Source organism: Geotrypetes seraphini, chromosome 17 (genome assembly GCF_902459505.1).
Source record: "Geotrypetes seraphini chromosome 17, aGeoSer1.1, whole genome shotgun sequence".
Lineage (NCBI taxonomy): Eukaryota > Metazoa > Chordata > Amphibia > Gymnophiona > Dermophiidae > Geotrypetes > Geotrypetes seraphini.
This window is the reverse complement of record NC_047100.1, coordinates 9,963,078-9,985,245: the sequence shown is the minus strand read 5'-3', so window position 1 is coordinate 9,985,245 and position 22,168 is coordinate 9,963,078. Positions and strand designations below refer to the sequence as shown.

At 42.9% G+C, this 22,168-nt stretch overlaps 1 protein-coding gene across 2 annotated transcripts in view; it reads right to left on the bottom strand.

The window, feature by feature from the left end:
* Positions 1 to 16,041: 16,041 nt before the first annotated feature.
* HDAC11 (histone deacetylase 11) overlaps positions 16,042 to 22,168 on the bottom strand; it is a 76,684-nt gene continuing 70,557 nt past the window's right edge. For both annotated transcript variants that reach the window (XM_033926424.1, XM_033926423.1), the window contains 2 exons: positions 19,361 to 19,539; positions 16,042 to 16,945 (listed from right to left, as the gene is read on the bottom strand). In XM_033926424.1, coding sequence (XP_033782315.1) covers positions 16,706 to 16,945; positions 19,361 to 19,539 — 419 coding nt within the window. In that variant the 3' untranslated portion in view covers positions 16,042 to 16,705. The remainder of the gene's footprint in view (positions 16,946 to 19,360; positions 19,540 to 22,168) is intronic.

Below are 22,168 nucleotides of genomic sequence, written 5' to 3'. Positions count from 1 at the left end.
TCATCAAATGTGGGTTTATTAGTGGCTGCACCATAAATGAACGTTAAAACACATCTATCCAAACCTCGTGAACCAAGCACTATCCAATATCAATATTGAACGTTTGAACAGAACAATATGCACTTCATATATATATATATACTCATTACTACTTTACGTCAACAACAACCAACATATCAGCGGATTGCACAGCACAGCAGCCCCCGCCCCCTAGCCTTCACCCAACCCATTCAAGGATGGGTCTTTTCAACACTGCAGAAAATGTCATCCAAGCAGGGAGCCATGCCTCTTGAATGTTCACATCGTCTGCTATGTATATCTTTCATTTTCTTTGCCAACAGCAAATGTAAGTTTTTCCTATCATAGTCATATGCTGTACATGTGACCCAACTGTGTTATCCTCCACTTCCCAGGATAGCGAAACTTCACTTATCTTGGGTTCCTCCTTTCAGGTATTATGGTTGCGGCCAACATCTAGCATAATGGCCTCTACACAATCTTGAAGCGTACTAATAAATATGTCCAGGCCTATGTCGGAATAGTGAACCCCATCAGGCTGATACACACCCGGGCAACTATTGTCTAGCAGCTCATATGGAAAGGACCAACCCCTTATTTTTTACATGATCTTACTCATCCATTTGTTCAACCGCTTCATGTGATCTGGCTCCCCTCCAAACTAGCCTGAGAATGATGTGGGACCATACTAGTGTGGTGCGTGAAGCATGCTGCCTAGAACCAGGAAGTCACTCTGCATTTTCTTAACCAGTTTGTGGAAGTCAAATCGTTGCTGCCCAAAATGTACAATGAGGGCCTGGGGGGTAAACAGGTGTGCCTTCATCACCCACATAATGGACGGTATCAGTTGTTCTCACACCATCCTCCTCATTCCCAGCCACGTCACAGTCACCTTGGATCTTGGCAAACTCAGATTCTCACCCACAGGTCTTTCATATGCTCTTTTCTGTGCCCAATGAATAAACGAATGTCCGCATATCCAGATGTTTCTGCCTCCTTTGGGCACCTGGAATGCATACATGGGGAAAGTAGTTAAACAGAAGCATGAGCAATTTTGTCAGGCCTGATGTATCGCCTATATACATTGGACGCCTATCTTCCTAGAGTCATGATCTGTTGCTTCGAGAGGCCCTGAGCCACCACCAAGGTGGTCCCTCCTATCCTAAATCAATGTATCTGAAAGTACATATTGTGCTATCCCCAGTCTGTCCATGCAAAGGCACAATACCTTGGCAAATTGGAACTGCATGAACAGGGTACCATTTTTGTGAATCAGTAGATATCGGTGGCCAGGGGCCAGGGCCCTTTTACTTACATTCAACATGAGCAAGGTACCCCTAGTCAACTGATCTGTCTTAGATTGGGGTATAACTATTTCCAGGGTGCTCCCCTTGAGTAATATGTTGGATAGGCCTATGCCCCCTTTTGCCCCCAGACACTTGGAATTCAGGACCAACTCTCCTATATGCAAGGCCCCATGCAAGGCTAGCAAAGAGGTGCATCAGAATAACCAAACCTCATACAAATCGTGGCATATTAGGGTCAAAATGTTCATTAGATTCAGGACATGATCCATAGGTAGCCTTCCGTCAAGCTGGGATGCTTGTAGACGTACCCAACCCTTCATGCGTCTGGTGACAAAATCCTTAGTAAGGTTTGAAAGGCCTAAGGCTTCTGTGAAGAAACTGATATTTGATAGAGAGGCTGCCACCCTACTTCTCTTGATACCCATCTGCCTACCATGGAGGATGAATTGCACAATCGAGGAGACCATAAAATTGACCACGGAACCCCCCTTGGCTGAAATGTCCATGTACTGTAGTCTTTTAGCAACTGTATGTATCTCTTTCTGTGCCAGTTCAGTAAGGGAGTGTAGCATCAAATCCCATACTTCAGGTGGCCAAATCTCCATACCACTTCCGGGATTGGTGTCATAACCAGGTCTGCTGATGGTGCCAGCAAAGGAGTTTTGGGCCCCCCGCTGTATGCTGCGCCCATAGTATCAGTTTGCCTCCAGCATAACATTTCTCTAAGGTTTATTGTGGGTGTGGAGTTAGCAGACAGCATAATTATCTGACCTGAACAAAATGGACCTATTTCGCTATCCTGGCCCCCCCATATATGCAATGCCACCATGATAGGGAATAATTCCAGGAATGCAATGTTCCTCATTACCCCTGACTGTACCCATAGTTCTGGTCACCTCGCTGCGCATCAGGCCCCCTGAAAATACATTCCCATGCCCTCATTCCGCTCGCTAACTTGATAATGTAAACTTAACACAGGAGCAATTATGCCCCAAGGGGTTCATTTTCAGAAAACATAGATGTCCAAAAGATGGTATAAACTGGCACTTGGACATTTTACTAGTCAAAGAGGCTCATTTTCAAAACACTTACACAGAAAGGGCCTGATTCTGTATAGGACGCCCGGTCTCAGCAGCCGCCTAAGCAGCTTTTGAGAATCGTACACAGGCGTCCTAAACAGCTGATCGTGGCAAGGGAATCTCCCTGCCAAGATCAGTTCAGAAGCAGCAGCGGTAGGGATCCCCCCAGATACCGTCTGCAGCAGGAGAAGTGTCCAATTTATCCTGCTGCCACCCTGAACACCCCCCCCCCCAAAGTCCCCTAGCAGGAAGGATGCCCTGCTCCTGCTGGAACCCCCAAACCCCCTCAACCAGGATAGGAGGGAGTGGGCATCTCTCCTGTCGCCATCCCCAAACATCGCCTCTGCCCCCCACCCGAAGCGTCCCCCGGGAGGCATGCCCAATTCCTTCTGCCACCAACCCTCAAAGCATTCCCTATTAAGGGCAATTCTATAGCGGGGTGCTACTTGAGTATGCAAGTGCACACTTACCCACAAAAGCAACAGTAGGGTGGCTAAGTGCTATTCTACAATGGCATGCTTTTGTTGCACTTTTCATGCTGCTTGATAAAGGCACCTACTTCTCATAAGCATACTAATTTCATCCCTTCACTTACATGCCTTCTGTTCATGTATTGCTGCTGGGAATAATGATAGACAAAGGCTGCACCATGCAACTTCCAATCAGCAAAACAGTTCAGAAGGCATGCGCAACTAAAGACAAATCTGAAAACGCTTCAACAACAAACAATTCAAACTTATAGTACAAGCACTAATCCTAGGACTCCTGTAACATACTTTACCTGTCTTGCCTCACCAACATGCTAAAACAATTACAAACAGTCCAAAATACAGCCCTAAGACTTATATACTCGCTAAAAAAATACAACCGCATGACCTCAGCTTTCCAAAATTCACACTGGCTCCCAGTACAAGCATGCATACAACACAAATTCTATTGCACCCTATTCAAAACCCTAAATGAAAATGGACCAAAATATCTGAGCAACCGCCTAATCAGGAAAAACACATCCCGACCCAAGGAGAACTCAAGCACATTTTACCCACCCCCCCAATCAAAGGCATGCAAAGCAAAAAAATGACGGTCTACTAGCCACCAGAGCAGCAAAAATAGACCACCACCTCTCAAATCTGCTGACCACGACGCCCAACTACAAAACATTCAGAAAACAACTGAAGACCATACTATTCAAGAAATTTGTCAAATGATCTAACCAAATCGTATCGACTCTTCCCAGATCCCGACGCACACTATAGCTATTAACCTTGTAATCTCCCTGGGAATGCCCAGGCTAATTTCTTGTTGTAAACCGCCTAGAACTGAAAGGTATTGGCGGGATAGAAGGCATCAATGTAATGTAATATTTGTACTTTTTTTAATGAAGACTTCTGATAAAGGCTTGTTGGCCAAAACATAGCACATGTAAGGTCCGCTTCTAATCCGGCCCAAGCACCTAATTAAGGCTGAGTGCTTGTTAATAAAGGACTGATTCCCACTCCTTTTTTGCTTTCCATGATTAAGTGGTACGACACACAATGCAAGAGGGGTGTATACATGGGCAAGGCTCCCACTTATGTGCGTAACTTACAGGATAGCATAAGGTACGAATGTCTCTGCCACATTTACATAACCGCAGTTAGGACTGGTGTAACTGCGACCATTTAAAATGTAAGGAATGTAGATACCAGGGATTACACTCATATAATGGAAACTAGGCACCCAGATGGCATTATAGAATAGGTTCTCACTGTGCAGCATTGGGGAACCTAGATGGAGATGTCCACTTATAGAATTGTCTTCACAGAAATGTACAAATAAGTACTGGATGAAAGGAAGTTAGCTACTGTTGACTTTGTGTGATGGGCAAAGATTCTATAGAACACGATAATGAAGGAGACTCTTCATTCAAAAAGGAAATAAATTAAGTTTACATAGAAAAAGGCCTCCGAATAACTTTAATTAGTACATGTGATAGCATTCTGTAAACATAATTAAGACAAAATAGTTTCATTAAAACCATGACACTATTACAATATATTAATTTAATACAATCATTTTTGTAAAAATAATAAAGAAAATTAGAACAAATCTTTATCTTATATCATACAAACATAGAAAAAATAAATATCACCATTCTGTTTATTAGGCTTTGATCATTCTTACACCAACAATGTAAATGTGCATTCTGAATTAGCAGGAATTTAGGCCTGGATTCTATAAACAGCCAAACGCATGTCCATCACACATCATCAACGTCGTTAATAGAATCACGTCAGCCAGCAATTTACAGACCTACATTTAAGGCATCTGTCTTGTGCCTAGGTACACCTGAGGATGTCTAAGCCCACTTCTGGCATAAACCACACCCATGGCAGCCTCAGGCGCTTCCATACAACGCATCCTTCAACATAGGTGCTGTTCGCTGCATTGTTTTTTTTGCAGGTTTTTAAAAATGTGTCCCCTGATTGGTTAACTTCAGGATGCCACTTGTTTGTTTTTTTTTTGCCTAGTCGTAAATATTGCATTGTTCAAGTCAGACATTTTTAGTAGCTAATACCACTTACGAAATAATGCTATCTACAATGAGTATTTCAACTAGATAAATATATGAAAAAGGTTTAGGGCCCGATTCTACATATGACACCTAGAACTTAGGCACTGACTAGTGCGGTGCTAAGCTTTTAGAATTATACACACATCCAGGGAAGAGTGTGGGGGGGATATCTCTTTGTTTTATTCCTTGATTGAATGTACCGGAAGGGGAGGGGGGGGGGAGGTAATTTATTTTGTATTGTTATTGATTAATATATGTATAATTTTCTGCACTTTGTTAGCTTTGAAAATTTAATAAAGTTTATAAAGAGAAAAAAAAAATTCTGGTAACAGGTAAGTGAACTGTATAGCATCCTCCTTAGTACTTCCTAGGTGTCCTCACTAGAGGCGCACCTTATTTATTTCAAAGTATTCTTCACCTAACTACCTGCGTCTAAGTCAAAAAGAGGCACCTACTTGCAATACGCCCATGATCCACCCCTAACCATTCCCACTTTCTGGTAGGTGCTTTGGACTAGGCACCTATCAAAGTGGTAAGTGGCTACCAAGTTAGGTGCCTAACATCCAATTATGTCCAATCATCAATTATGAGATGCCAATTGCAAATTATCAGTGCTGATTAAATCTACTACTCAATTACGTTAGGCACGCCAATGTAGGTGCCAACTTTATAGAATCTGGCCCTTAGTGAATATCAAATTCTTGATCTAAGCACATCAGGAGTTTAAAAGGCAAAAAAGCTTGTCAACGGTTCTTATTAATAGAAAGTATATTGGTCTTTGAGAAAGACAACAGATATTTTCTGAGAACCACAGGACATCACTCCTCAGAAGTGCGTAATTTCATCGAACAGAACTCGGGATGGAGCAAAGTAAACAACTGGCCAGAACTTGTTAGATCCATATATCAATTACAAAGAAAAAGTTTCTAGGGGAGGCAGGTGTACAGTATTTTTAAGGATTTTGCTTACTCAGAGAACAAGAAGGATATGTAGTCCTCACAGCAGGATTTCCCAAATACAGGCTGCCTTTATGAAGAGGGGAGAATTGGAAAAACAAAGTGCTAGTGGGCATGAAGCAGTCATGTTTTTGGTAGCGATATACCTCTCATTTTTTACCTCTCTTCCTCTCTCTCTCTTTATATATATATATACAGGCCCAGCAGAGGAGGAAGCCGATTTTCAAGAGTGCCCAGATGAGGGTAAGAAGCGGCGGGGAGGGTGCCCAATCATTTCGGGGGGGGGTGTCGGATCGTGGCTGGGGGGTGCCGGTTCGAGGCAGGGGGGGTGCCAGATCGCAGGGGGGGGGGGCCTGATCGCGGGGGGGGGGGCCTTCAAGGGGAGCAATGCCGGTTCTCGGAAGGGGGGGAACGCATCAAAGCGAGTTTCCATTATTTCCTATGGGGAAACTCGCTTTGATAAACGAGCATTTTGGATTACGAGCATGCTCCTGGAACGGATTATGCTCGTAATCCAAGGTACCACTATATATATATATATATAGTGGTACCTTGGATTACGAGCATAATATATACACACACACACACACATATATATATATATATATATATATATATATACACACATATGTATATACCGTTCTCCCTCCGTATTCGCGGTTCCAGCACTCGCAGTTTCGCTTATTTGCAATTTTTGGCATGCTGGCTCCTCCCCCCAAATTTCACCAATAAAAATTTTGCAAACCCACATACAGGCAGTGCAGGCTCCACTGAGCTTGAGAAACGGAAGCACCAAAGCTGGTTTGACAGTCAGGGCCCTCACCCAATGGGAGAGGCGGAGGGTTTCCAAAACTCCCGTCCAACCAATTGGAGCGCCGGGATGCGTCACATGGGCGGGCGCTGCGGGTCTGGGGGTTTAGGTTGCAGGTCACGCTGTGTGCGCCTTGGTGTAGTGGTTTAGTGGCAGCACAGCCAGATTGCGGACCGCGATGAGACGGAAAATTGGGCTCTTCTCGTCACTGGGAATTTAAAGTGGCCGCAGCAACCCGTATGTGGCACCGAGGGCTCGGGGAAAAGACGAGGCAGGAATAACGCCACTGGCAACGGCAATAATAAAACTTTGGCACCAAATGGGAATGGCACCAACTATTGAAAGTTATTCACGGTTTTTTCATATTCACAGGTCTGTTCTGCCCCTATCCACCGCGAATACGGAGGGAGGAGTGTATATTTTAACAAAGGCAACCTTAAAATAGTAAACTTAAGCACTAGGCAGAACAGAATTGAATTCTACACTTCTTGTCAGGCCATTACTGAACTCATCACTGAGCTTCATTTTCTGAAATTTATTAAGCGCGTTTGTGAGCACGGTAGTGCTGAAGTAAAAGAATCAACCTCCCTTTTCCCGAGGCAGCCGTGAGGCGAGACGCTTGCCCAGTGTTGGTTTGGATGGGAGCCATTTGCCACAACATGCTTGAGATAAAGTTTAACTTTTCCATTAAATGTGGGACTGTGTTGCTGTATTTCAACAACTAACTGTGAATGAAATGACTGCTATTTATGAATTGATGCAAACATTAAGTGAAGGAGGTTTTATGTCGATGAAATAACTTACTCTCTCTAGTTAGAAAAGGGTCCTTCCCTAATGGGATTCTGAGGCTTTTCCTACCTTCAGCTGCAAAGTGTATTTGTTCTATGTTTTTCCTTTTTAGTCCACAGCTTTATTTGAAACATAAATAATTGGGGTTCCCTATGAGTCTGTGCTGGGACTGCTGCTTTTTAACATATTTAGCTATGATCTAGAGGCGAGAATGACTAGTATTAATAATAATAATAAGAACAACCATACTGAGTCAGACCAAAGGTCCATCTAGCCCAGTATATTCAATGGCCAATAGTGAGATAATTAAATTTGCTGATGACACAAAGTTGTTCAGTCGTTAAATTGCAAGAGAACCTTGCGAGACTGGAAGACTGGGCGTCAAAAAGGCAGATGACATTTAATTTGAGCAAGTGCAAAGTGATGCATGTGGGAAAGAGGAACCCAAACTATAGCTATGTGAATTCTTCAGCACAGCTGAGATGGCAAAAGCCCTAAAGCAAAAGACAGGTTAACTATGGTAGTAAGAAACTCATCAACCTCACTGGGAACAACTTGGGCCTTTGCCCACTGGTTGGATTAGAGTCAATATGATGGTATCTAGTGTTGAAATAACCTAACATCTTCTATTTCAGGATTGTAGTATTCTGCTAATATACAGATGAGGATAGCAGCTACCTAAGAATCATAGTAGGTGCAAACAAAACTGGCTGAGCACAAAAATGCAGTTTTCTGGTTGCTTTATATAAAGGAAATATTAGTGTAAGCAACCTTAAGCTTTGAAGTCACCATCAGTATGGCTGCATTAGGCTGCTGGCCCATGGCGAAAGCAGGATTATATACATGTAATTGTATACGATGTGGTAGGGGCAGTGTAGAAGTTTTAGTGTCCAATAGAAACCTTGGAACTTAAATACCTAGCTAAAGAGTAGTAGTCTGAGCTGGCCAGCCATAAGATAACGTCACCTTTTATGTTTGTAATTGGTTGAGGTCTAAGGAGAGCTACTACTCGGACTGGAGGAGAGTCACGAGCAGTGTTCCGCAGGGGTCGGTACTCGGACCGCTGCTGTTCAATGTATTTATTAATGACCTAGAAACAGGGACAAAGTGTGAAGTTATAAAATTTGCGGATGACACTAAACTCTGTAGCAGGGTTAGGACGGCGGAGGAGTGTGAAGACCTACAAAGGGACCTGAACAAACTGGAGGAGTGGGCAAATAAATGGCAGATGAACGTCAATATAGAGAAATGCAAGGTGATGCATCTAGGGAAAAAGAACACGATGTTCAGCTACAAAATGGAGGAATAAGTACTAGGGGAAAGTAACCTTGAAAAAGACTTGGGTGTGCTGGTGGAGACAACAGTGAAGTCAACGGCACAATGCGCGGCAGCCTCAAAGAAAGCAAACCGAATGTTGGGCATTATTAAGAAAGGTATTACAACCAGAACAAAGGAAGTCATCATGTCACTGTATCGTGCGATGGTGCGCCCGTATCTGGAGTACTGTGTCCAATATTGGTCACCGTACCTTAAGAAGGACATGGCGATACTTGAGAGGGTTCTGAGAAGAGCGGCGAAAATGATAAAGTATGGAAAACCTTTCATACGCAGACAGGTTAGAATGGCTGGGGCTCTTCTCTCTGGAAAAGTGCAGACTCAGAGGAGACATGATAGAGACTTACAAGATCATGAAGGGCATAGAGAAGGTGGAGAGGGGCAGATTCTTCAACCTGTCGGGAACAAGAACAAGGGGGCACTCAGAGAAATTGAAAGGGGGTAGGTTTAGAATCAATTCTAGGAAATTCTTTTTCACTCAGAGGGTGGTGGGCACCTGGAATATGCTTCCGGAGGTTGTGATAGGACAGAGTACATTACGGAGTTTCAAAGAAAGATTGGATAAATTCCTGATGGATGCGGGGATTGAGGGATACAGATAGAGGTATAGATAGGATTATGTAAGGGTATAGATTGAGGGATAAAGGGGATTGAAGGTTTTAGGCAAAGGATCACCTTACAGGTCATGGACCTGATGGGCCGCCGTGGGAGCGGACTGCTGGGCACAATGGACCTATGGTCTGACCCAGCAGAGGCAACTTCTTATGTTCTTATGTTCTCTATTACAGGTAAGCAATCCTAATAATAATAATAATAGTTTATATACCGCAATACCGTGAAGTTCTATGCAGTTTACAAAGATTAAGCAAAGGTACAGATTGATTGAACTTAAGAAAGGTGGAAGAAAGTGATTAATAGGATAGGCATGATAAAGAAGGGAATCACGAGTAGATCAAGGGAGGTCATAATGCCGCTTTATAGAGCAATGGTCAGACCACACTTGGAATGCTGTGTCCAACACTGGTCTCCATACCTGAAGAAGGATATAACACTGCTGGAGAAGGTGCAGAGGCGAGCGACGAAGCTAGTAGAAGGTATGGAGAACTTGAGCTACAAGGATCGCCTCAGAAAACTGGGATTATTCACCCTTGAGAAGAGAAGACTGAGAGGGGATCTGATAGAGACTTTTAAATTGCTAAAAGGAATCGACAAAATGGAGCAAGCTCACTCACCAGCAGGGGGAAAGGATGGAGAGCAAGAAATAGCTTTATTCACATTGGCGAATGTGACCCAGACTCGGACCAGAGGTCATGGCCTGAAGCTGAGAGGGGACAGGGCCAGGACAAATGTCAGAAAGTTCTGCTTCACACAGCGAGTGGTGAACGCCTGGAACTCTCTCCCAAAAGAGATGGTGGAGGAAACTACCATTCTAGGATTTAAGGGAAAATTGGACGCACATCTTCTTGCAGGACACATTGAGGGATACGAGTGACTAATGTATGCGTCAGGGTACGCCTGGCTGAGCCTCCGCGTGTGCGGATCACCGGACTGGATGGACCCCAGGTCTGATCCAGTGCAGGCATTTCTTATGTTCTTAGAAAACCTATATAATGTTCTTTGAGTGGACAGAAGTATCTCCCTCCCCACACCTGCTCAGAGACTATTTCATTTCTGTAGGAGTTGTCTGAGTGGTTCTGGTTAGCAAACATGACCTCTGAGAGTTTTTGTTGAGGCCTAGACTAAGAGGCAGTGAAACTTCTTTCCCAAATGCATTAGAGATGGAATCGAAAATAATATCCTTTGATGCCTCATCATTTGTACCATACTTTCAGGTATCACTATGGACTACAAGATTGACTCAAACTCTCAGCATTAATGTCAATTCAGTTCTAATTTTGAAGCAATCTCTTAGATGGCACTTCAGCAGCTCTTGAACCTTGTCCAACTCCCTAATGCAAATACATTATTGCCTTTGCTCGACACTCAGCTTGGGGGGGGGGGGGGACAGATTTAAGCTGTTACAGATGTAACAGAATCATTTGCATGCATCAAGTAGACTTAATGATGGTGTGTCCTGATACTTGACTTTGAAGAGGACCAGTGTTTCTTTGATGCCAAGGCACCCTCAAAATCCAGTGCAACTCCAGGGATCTTGTGGGGAAGTCAATATCACCAGTGCTCATGCAGTTAAACTGATTTAAATGAAACGAAGATCCTTATGTGTTATTGCTTGTCATGATCGTGATATTCTTAGCTATGTCAAAGACGCAACAGGCATAATTTGTAAGTGTTGATGACTGACATAATCCTGCCATACCACCTATATTTCTTGAAGTTTCTAGGACACTGGAGAAAAAAATAGTCTGATACAAAAGTCAAATGGCTCAGTGGTAAAAACATCTACTGCAGCTGTTCAAGTCACTGTTGCTAGTGCACATCATGGCCAAATATCCAAGAAAGCTTTAAAAATGACAGTGAATCATGACTAAGAACATCTGAGAAGTGATACTAGCAAACCAAACATTTCCCATTGATCATCTTCAACACACAAAGTGAGAAATATTGTAGGGAGCAAAGTAGTATCATTCAATGAGCTCCCTGATAAAAATCAGCTGAGGTGGCCCCATGTGTTGATACGAACATAGGACTTCTCACACCGGTTCTGTCCACTGATCGCAAAAGGTTTGGGAGCTTTCCAAGCAGATAACTTCTATTTGTGAGGATTTTATATCTTGAATGTCCTCTAAGTAAAGAGAATATCTTGCAGGTTATTATAGGGGCAGCATGAACATTATTCAACATAAAATATCACATCTGAAGAGGAGACCTAAGTGGTCTTGAAATACCATGTATATTATCATGTTGGACAACTTTCACATTAGTCTAATAAGATTTCAGAGACTCACAGCCTCTATTTCACAGACAAAAAAAAGATAGCACTTTTCACATTGAGCATCTTGACAGTAATTACTATTGTACTATAAACCTAAATATCTGCGAGCCAGTACAAATACATTAGCTCTTGCTAAATGGATGATGCACTTTTTAAACAAGAGAGTACAGAACTATGATCCTAGAGAATGCCATTCGATTCCACCACTCGTTTGTTCCATGCTCTTGAATAATCAATTAACTTCCCCAGGTTCCAAAGGAAATTTGGAGGCTGAGATAATACAATAGGCAACATTTCTAGCTAAAAGCAGAAAAAACAGAACTCTTTCTCACGGTGCAAAGGTATTGGCAGTTAGTGTTATTGTATGGCACAAACATTTACAAGGTCTTCTCCTGGATGGATGAAGTTTGGCTAAGTGATTACTGCAATGGTGAGCGAGAGCCCCTGGAATGGACGAAAATTCTAATTCTTTTCTACTGACTCCATGGCCAAGTCACTGGAGCTCACTGTGCTTGCTTACTAGAGGAAGATTATGCACAATGTTATTACTGGTATAACCTACAAAATGGCAGTGCAGAGCTTGGAGGTGTGCAAAGACTCCCTCAACAAAACTTGACCAAAAAGAAGTTTCCCTGAGGCAACTTTGCAAAATGCTAGCCAACACTAGATTACACCTAGAATGAAAGATGCATTGTGCAGCTGCTTTTAAACACTGGACTTAAAGTTTGTAAGTTATTTTTCTAATTCTTCTTTTAATCATGCTTTCTGGGCTCAAGGGGAAAAAAAAGAGAAATTTTTGTGACCAGTGATTAGAAGTTACAGACATTGAGCCTTGTTGAATTACCATGTCTGAAGTCTTTTCCTCATAGAAGAAACAATTTTTGAAATTAAGGGAGATTGTTTAAATCTGGTGGCAGTTTGTCTGTTGAATATCCCTTCCTTCCAGTCTCATTTGGAAAATGCAAGATAAGACAGTGCATCAAATCAATGTAACCTCAAAATACAGGAGTGGTTGAAATATGCAATATCTCATCAACAAACTGCACTGAAATCTCGTTTACATGAGAAGCAATAAAATTATTACAATTATTCCTAATGCCAATGTCATTAGAAACACGATCTGTGAAACTGGATCCATAGTAACATAGTAGATGACGGCAGATAAAGACCCGAATGGTCCATCCAGTCTGCCCAACCTGATTCAATTTAAATTTTTTTTTTTCTTCTTCTTAGCTATTTCTGGGCGAGAATCCAAAGCTTTACCCGGTACTGTGCTTGGGTTCCAACTGCCGAAATCTCTGTTAAGACTTACTCCAGCCCATCTACACCCTCCCAGCCATTGAAGCCCTCCCCTGCCCATCCTCCACCAAATGGCCATGCACAGACACAGACCGTACAAGTCTGCCCAGTAACTGGCCTAGTTCAATCTTTAATATTATTTTCTGATTCTAAATCTTCTGTGTTCATCCCACGCTTCTTTGAACTCAGTCACAGTTTTACTCTCCACCACCTCTCTCGGGAGCGCATTCCAGGCATCCACCACCCTCTCCGTAAAGTAGAATTTCCTAACATTGCCCCTGAATCTACCACCCCTCAACCTCAAATTATGTCCTCTGGTTTTACCATTTTCCTTTCTCTGGAAAAGATTTTGTTCTACGTTAATACCCTTTAAGTATTTGAACGTCTGAATCATATCTCCCCTGTCTCTCCTTTCCTCTAGGGTATACATATTCAGGGCTTCCAGTCTCTCCTCATACGTCTTCTGGCGCAAGCCTCCTATCATTTTCGTCGCCCTCCTCTGGACCGCCTCAAGTCTTCTTACGTCTTTCGCCAGATACGGTCTCCAAAACTGAACACAATACTCCAAGTGGGGCCTCACCAATGACCTGTACAGGGGCATCAACACCTTCTTCCTTCTACTGACTACGCCTCTCTTTATACAGCCCAGAATCCTTCTGGCAGCAGCCACTGCCTTGTCACACTGTTTTTTCGCCTTTAGATCTTCGGACACTATCACCCCAAGGACCCTCTCCCCGTCCGTGCATATCAGCTTCTCTCCTCCCAGCATATACGGTTCCTTCCTATTATTAATCCCCAAATGCATTACTCTGCATTTCTTTGCATTGAATTTTAGTTGCCAGGCATTAGACCATTCCTCTAACTTTTGCAGATCCTTTTTCATATTTTCCACTCCCTCTTCGGTGTCTACTCTGTTACAAATCTTGGTATCATCTGCAAAAAGGCACACTTTTCCTTCTAACCCTTCAGCAATGTCACTTACATACATATTGAACAGGATTGGCCCCAGCACCGAACCCTGAGGGACTCCACTAGTCACCTTTCCTTCCTTCGAGCGACTTCCATTAACCACCACCCTCTGGCGTCTGTCCGACAGCCAGTTTCTGACCCAGTTCACCACTTTGGGTCCTAACTTCAGCCCTTCAAGTTTGTTCAACAGCCTCCTATAAGGAACTGTATCAAAGGCTTTGCTGAAATCCAAGTAAATTACATCTAGCATATGTCCTCGATCCAGCTCTCTGGTCACCCAATCAAAAAATTCAATCAGGTTCGTTTGGCACGATTTACCTTTTGTAAAGCCATGTTGCCTCGGATCCTGTTACCCATTAGATTCAAGGAAATACCCTATCCTTTCTTTCAGCAACACTTCCATTATTTTTCCAACAACTGAAGTGAGGCTCACCGGCCTGTAGTTTCCTGCTTCATCCCTGTGACCACTTTTATGAATAGGGACCACATCCGCTCTCCTCCAATCCCCAGGAATCACTCCCGTCTCCAGAGATTTGTTGAACAAGTCTTTAATAGGACTCGCCAGAACCTCTCTGAGTTCCCTTAGTATCCTGGGATGGATCCCGTCTGGTCCCATCGCTTTGTCCACCTTCAGTTTTTCAAGTTGCTCATAAACACCCTCCTCCGTGAACGGCGCAGAATCTACTCCATTTTCTCGTGTAACTTTGCCAGACAATCTCGGTCCTTCTCCAGGATTTTCTTCTGTGAACACAGAACAGAAGTATTTGTTTAGCACATTTGCTTTCTCCTCATCACTCTCCACATATTTGTTCCCAGCATCTTTTAGCCTAGCAATTCCATTTTTTATCTTCCTCCTTTCACTAATATATCTGAAAAAATTTTTATCTCCCTTTTTTACATTTTTAGCCATTTGTTCTTCCGCCTGTGCCTTCGCCAAACATATCTCTCTCTTGGCTTCTTTCAGTTTCACCCTGTAGTCCTTTCTGCTATCCTCTTCTTGGGTTTTTTTATATTTCATGAACGCCAACTCTTTCGCCTTTATTTTCTCAGCCACTAGGTTGGAGAACCATATCGGCTTCCTTTTTCTCTTGTTTTTATTGATTTTCTTCACATAAAGGTCCGTAGCCATTTTTATCGCTCCTTTCAGCTTAGACCACTGTCTTTCCACTTTTCTTATGTCCTCCCATCCTAACAGCTCTTTCTTCAGGTACTTTCCCATTGCATTAAAGTCCGTACGTTTGAAATCTAGGACTTTAAGTATCGTGCGGCCTATAGTTACAGGCATAAATTATAAAATACTTTAATTTATGTTTATTATTACTACTATTTAGATGCGGGAATTTTTACTAGCTTTAAGGGTAGCATACACAATCAATTGATTATTTCCAGAGTGCTACCGGACATAAGCAGGGTTGTACAGTCACAATGGAGATTGTAAGCTCACTCGAGCAGGGACAATCTAAACCAGGGGTGTCCAACCTGCAGCCCTGTGAAGTATTCTGTGCGGCCCCGGTCGATGCAGTGTTTTCCTCTGCTGCCCCTGGGTGTTTACCGTCTTGCTGGCTCCCTCCTCTGTTTGTGTGACCCCAGAAAAAACTTTTTCAGCCAATGCGGCCCAGAGAAGCTAAAAGGTTGGACACCCCTGATCTAAACAATCAAGACAGACAAACATGATGCCAGGGTAGGGGTTACAGTTAGAGGGGATGGTTAAACTGCTGGCTAGAATGGTGAGCAGAGGGCAAAGGGGCAAAGGCTGTCTCAACAAGATGGGTTTTCAGCCTACTTTTGAACAAGGGAAGGGAAGGAGCATGGCAGATGGACTCAGATAGTTTAGTCCAGGCATACAGGGCGACAAGATGAAAGGAACAAAATCTGGAATTGGAAATGGAGAAGATAAAAGCAATCTATCTGAGGAATGGATTTCTTGGGGAGGTGTATAAGGAGAGAAAAAAGAATCGATACTGAGGGGCTGCAGAATGAACACACTTGGTTAGTAATAGGAGCTTGAACTGTAAGTGAAGGAGGATAGGAAACCAGTGAAGTGATTTGAGGAGAGGGGTGTAGTGAGTATAGCAAGGACAGCAAGGCTTTTTTCTGGTCACCTATGCTAGTAGTGTATGAAAAAAAATGTGTGTTTCTACTTTTCTTTATAAAGCAAGAGCATCTTGGGTATCTTTAAACTAAGTACCTGGTTATAAAATTGCCCTCATAGAGACCATATAAGCAATATGAGCTCAGGTCTATAGTTTCAATCAAGTTTCAGTGGCCCTAACAAAAATCAGCAGAGCCCCTTTGATAAATTATAGCTTTGTATACATTCAAGGAACATCTATTTATCTATTCTTTCTGTACCTATTCACTTTTCCACAAATAAATTTATAAGGGTCTGCTGAAAAGTTCTCAACCCAACCAGCCTCCATCGAGGACTATACATCTAGTCCGGAGAATTTTTTTTTTCACTTGTTTCGCTCCGTCAGAAAAATATGGAACAAAAGAGTGGAAAAATTGCTGGACTGTGTAGCCTTTGATAGAGTCTGCCCCAACTTTGTTGGTTGGGCTGAGAACCTTTCAGCAGCCCCTCATATTCCATGTATCACTGCAACTTGCTTTAACTTCAATGCAAAGTTTCCTCAGTTCTACAGTTTTATACATGGTGGGTGAATATTTTCCGAAAATATACTGTAGTACCCTATAACTACAAGGACAGGGCAGTCAAATCTGAAATACATTCTGTAATCATCAGTTCCACCTTGGGGTTTTCAACTGAACTAGTTGAAAGCTTCTCATCAATAAACCCCAGGTTGTGTAAATTAAGGATGGAATCAGCAATTATCCGTGCTGTCCTCTTCTGATAGCCTCCAGATGTCACCATCAAGATAGGGATCTCGCGCTTTCTGGCAGTCGAGAATACTATTTCATCTCGTTTAATAATGCCCTGAAAATGTAAAATATAAATAAATAAAGAGAAAGTGGAAGGCAAGAGGATAGCGCTTCTCTGTTTTCTGGGTTACTAGTCTGGTTATTCCTGGTTATTATACATTGGATTTCATTCAGAGGAAAGAAATGAGACATAATTCATACATTTTATTCATAAGGCAGAATGCACAGTTCTGCTATAAACATGGTTTCTGAAAGTCAAGTATTTAGTGGCCTGACAGCCATAAACCTTAGGACATTTTGCAGCCTAATGAATTAACTGTATACTTTTAGGAACTAATGCATGAAAGATGTCCTTGGATTTAGTATGTACAGTGGTGCCTCACACAACGAACTTAATTGGTTCCAGGAGCAAGTTTGTTATGCAAAAAGTTCGTTATGAGAAACGCGTTTTCCCATAACAATACATGTTAAAAAAAATAATTCGTTCTGCAGCATAAAATATGCTAAGATGACATAAAAAAAGATAAATTTGTCAAAATGGTGGTCTTGCTGAGGCCAAACTCTTTGACGAGGTCACACTGTTTTACCCCACATTCACTCCTTCTAATTATTTCCCGTTTCATTTCAACAGAAATCACCTTCCTGCTTTTTTTAGAAGCCATGATATATAAAAAATATTGAGTTTATCTTAAAAGGACGACTGTATACAGTGAGAGAGGGCAGTTAAGCGCAGTGACTAACGACTGCCTGCAGTGCCTGCGCGGAAGGATGCAATACATCGGCAGCTCGGGCGACTTCGTTGTGTGAAACGAAGTTCGTTGTGTGAAACGAAGTTCGTTGTGTGAAACGAAGTTCGTTGTGTGAAACGAAGTTCGTTGTGTGAAACGAAGTTCGTTGTGTGAATCAAGACATGAAGTTCGTTGTGTGCAGCGTTCGTTGTGCGAGGCACCACTGTATAAGCAAAGCCCTTGAAAAAATAGGACCTGTAGGGTTTTAAGCAACAGAGATAGAGGGCAAAAGAGATGCATAATTTGTTTTTACTACAAATATGTCTGTTGAATTTGTGGGTATTATATTCAAGTATAAGGGACACGCTAACAAAGCAGTAGAAACAATGAGCAACAGGAACACTCAGGGCTTGATTTACTGAAGGTACGTTAGATAGATTGTGATCCCACCGGGACAGATAGGGAAAATGCTCGAGTACCCGATTGTAAAACTGCTTAGATAACCTTGATAGGCAGTACAGTGCTCCCCCGGTCATTCGCGGTCGGCGATTCGCAGTCTCAGTTATTTGCGGTATTTTCCGACCGCGAATGACCAGTCAGGAGAGGGCAGCCGGAGAGGCAGGGGAGAGCAGCTGGAGCGCCGGCGAGTGAAGAAAATCACTCGCGATCTGCTCCAACCGCTTCTTCCTGCACTAAAGTCAGGCATCACCAATCAGGAGCTGCGTGTATTGTAATATTGTAAATAAAATTTTAACGCATATTTAGCAACTTCAATGATATATCTGGGCTTAACTCAAGGGAAAGTCCCTTGTTTGCATGTGCTAAGTCCAGAGTTTACTGCAGCTCTGTAAAAGGGCCCTTAGTTTTCAGTTCTACATAACAACATAAGAATTGCTCTACTGGGACAAACCGAAGGTCCATCAAGCCCTGTTTCCAACAATGGCCAACCCAGGTCCCAAGTACCTAGCTAGATCCCAAGTAGTAAAACGGATTTTATGCTGCTTTTCCTAGGAATAAGCCGTGGATTTCCCCAAGCCATCTCAATAATGGCTTATGGACTTCTCTTTTAGGAAATTATCCAAACCTTTCTTAAACCCCCGCTAAGCTATCCGATTCTGCCAACGCTGCAATTCAAAACTCTATGCAAACCTTTAATTCATATATGTTTTTAGTCCTCATGTATATACCAGAATTCAGTGGTGAATCCACTAAAATGGAAACATTACAGCATTTGGGCCCAGAATCTTTAAATGGCGCCTGAAGTTAAGCGCCTCTTAACAGATCTAGGCGACTAATTTTTCTTTAATTGGCCTTATTGGTGCTGTTAATTCAAAGCACCATTAAAAAATATAATTAGCTGGTAGGTGCCTAACACTTCAAGGTAGGCGTCTACTCCGAGGTGCCCACCAGCAAGTACGTGTGGTTAGGGACGAGTTCTGGGCAGATTTGGGACAGAGTTTGACTTAGGCAGGGTTTGACCTAGGCACCGGTAGGCGCCTAACTTTGACCAACTCATTTAGGCCTAAATGGGAGTTCCTACGTTTTCAATGCCTACCAGCAGCTAAGACCTCTTAGGCGTCGCTAAGAGAGATTCTATAAATGGCGCCTAGTGGATGATTGACAATGGTACTCATTGACACCCTAGCAATTAAGTGTCATTTAAAGAGTCAGGGCCTTTCTGTCAACTATTTCACGTCACTCCCAAAATATCTGTGGCACCTATGGCCTCTGATTTTACTAACTTGAGGTGAAATAGCCAATCCGCCAAGTGGGTCGCCATCTAAAACATCTGTGCCGGCATTATAAATAATGATGTCTGGCCTCACTTCATTCAGTGCACCCTCCACGTGCGTTTCTACCTTCTGAAGATATTCTTTGTCCTCTGTGCCCCAGTCCAATTCAATTCTGCGTTTTATCGCACCTTTAAACGTGAGGTTTGAAAATTGAGACTTAATGCAATCTCTTAACAACAACAAAAAGATCCAATAACTAAAACATTTAAATGAGCATTAGTGACTTGTTTAGCAGAGATATCCATGTTCTACACCAGGGGTGTCCAACCTTTTGGCTTCCCTGGGCCGCATTGGCTGAAAAAAATGTTTCTGGGGCCGCGCAAACGCTGCAGCAAGACAGTGGAGGGAGCCGGAAAGACGGTAAACACCAGGGGGCAGCAGAGGAAAACACTGCATCGCCCTTGACCGGGGCCGCACAAAATACTTCACGGGGCCGCAGGTTGGACACCCCTGCTCTACACAATACGAATGTAAATCGCCTATATTAAAACAATTACACTGGCTGCCTATTCTGCAAAGAGTACATTTTAAGATCATTGCAATCATCCATCAGATACTGTAAGTTTCAAGTTTATTTAAAATTTAATTGATCACCTAATCGTTTATTCAAGGCGATGCACAATTCTAAAAACAATTTATGACAGTATATAGGGAAACAAAAATTCATATAGCAAATGCATGACTTAGAGGACAGACAGGACCAGCAAGGGATAAGGGATGGAAATACAATAATCGAAAGCAGATGAAACATTCAAGGAAAACTACAAAAGGGTTTTTGATTTTTTTTTAATAGAAAAAAAAAAAAAAAAAAAGATAGTTGAATCTTTGGCAGGATTTTACAATGTCTAGCAGTCAAAAGCATCTTGCTCCAAGGATACTACAAGAATTGTTTGAAATTTACCAACCCAGAAATCTAAGGTCTGAAAACACTATGAAATTGAGGGCTCCTTTTACTAAGGTGCGTCAGGACCTTAACGAGTGCTAGGCCCCGTGTGCTAGACCTTAACGCCAGCATTGAACTGGCGTTATTCTAGAAGCATAGCGTGCGGTAATTTCGTGTGTGCGCTAAAAACCCTAGCGCACCTTAGTCAAAGGAGCCCCGAGTTTAGAGGGTGTCAAACTTTGGATGGCTTTTGCCAGGCATACTGTGATTTTGTGCTGGAAAGATCAGCTTTAAGAAAATGCTGAAAATGCAGCTTTTTGTCAATGCTTTCCTATGAAAATGTTTCTACTTCTGTTCTCCTGGTAAGATACAGTGTTAGCGAGTATCTGGGTTTTAATGGTAAACGTTTAATTGATAAGATGTCTGTCCATTGTTTGTTTATATCCATGCGACTAAAGGGCGATGTGTGCAACCAATATGTTAACTGCATAGTTTTATGGGGTATATAAATTTTAAACTAAATAAATGTTCTAACACAACAGAATAGAAATCAATACCTTCATTTTATAAAATTCAGAGAACTTTGCTACCAAACTGATCTAATAGGACATCAGGCTGCCCAGTGGTACAAACTGATTTCTGGATTTTTGAATAAAAAGCCAAAAAAGAGTCTTAGAGACATCTGGAGTATCGAGATAAAACAGTATATTTCTGTATCTCGTTGGCCACGAATTTGGACTTGGAGGATGAAGTGTACACCGTCAGCATCTATGAGACAAACATGGTTATTTTTGTTACATAGGATTTTCTGGACCCCAGTTCGATTAAATAAAATAGATAGTTCTAAGTCTAATACCGTATTTTCACTCATATACCGCGCACCCGTATAAAACGCGAGGGAAACTGTAATTTATGTAAAGAAATTTTTATATACCGCGCACACCCGTATACCACGTATGCCGCCCCGACTCTCCCGTCGCCACCCGACTCTCCTTTCGCCCGCCCCGACTCTCCTCTGGCCCGCCCCGACTCTCCTCTCCCCCTTGAAGTCCTGTCCCCACCCTGAAAGCCTGATGCCCCCCCCCGACGTCTGATTCACCGCGCAGGACCGCACGCACCCCCCCCCGATGTCCGATTCACCCCCCCCACAGGACCGCTCACACCCCCATAGCCTCCCCACCCACCCCCATCATGGAGAAGCTTCTACCGTTCTCCTGCTGCTTCCTCTGCCGGCGGTCCCGGGCCTTCTGTGAGCCCTGCTCTGAAATGCTTCCTCTTCCGGCGGGTCCCGGCCCTTCTGTGAGCCCTGCGTCTGCGCTGCTTCCTCTTCTGGCGGTCCCGCCCAAAGGGCGGGGTGGGGGTGCGAGCGGTCCTGCGGGGGGGGGGGGTGAATCGGATGTCGGGAGGGGGGTGCGAGCGGTCCTGCGGGGTGAATCGGACGTCGGGGGGGGGGGAACTTTGTAAAAAAAACATTGTAAAAACACGCTCACGCGTATAACGCGCAAGGTTATGCACGGTTTGTAAAAATCGTGTATAACGCACGCGTTATATGCGTGAAAATACGGTAGATGCTGGCATTGTCGTATGGATATAGAGACTTTGGATCATCTGCTATATTTTTGTCCGTTTATAAATATATTTTGGAAGTCAATTTCAGGACAAATAAATCTAGTTTTGGATTCAAATGTTCCACAATCATATGAGGCTATAATTTGTGGAACGATTTTACATGTGAAACCCACTCTAGATAGATATAAGAGTCGTCTATTTATGATCCTAACAGGAATAGCCATTCAATTGATTACCAGTAATTGGAAAACCCATGATAGAGTAAATTATACTTTTTGGTGGGTGAATAAGAACATAAGAACATA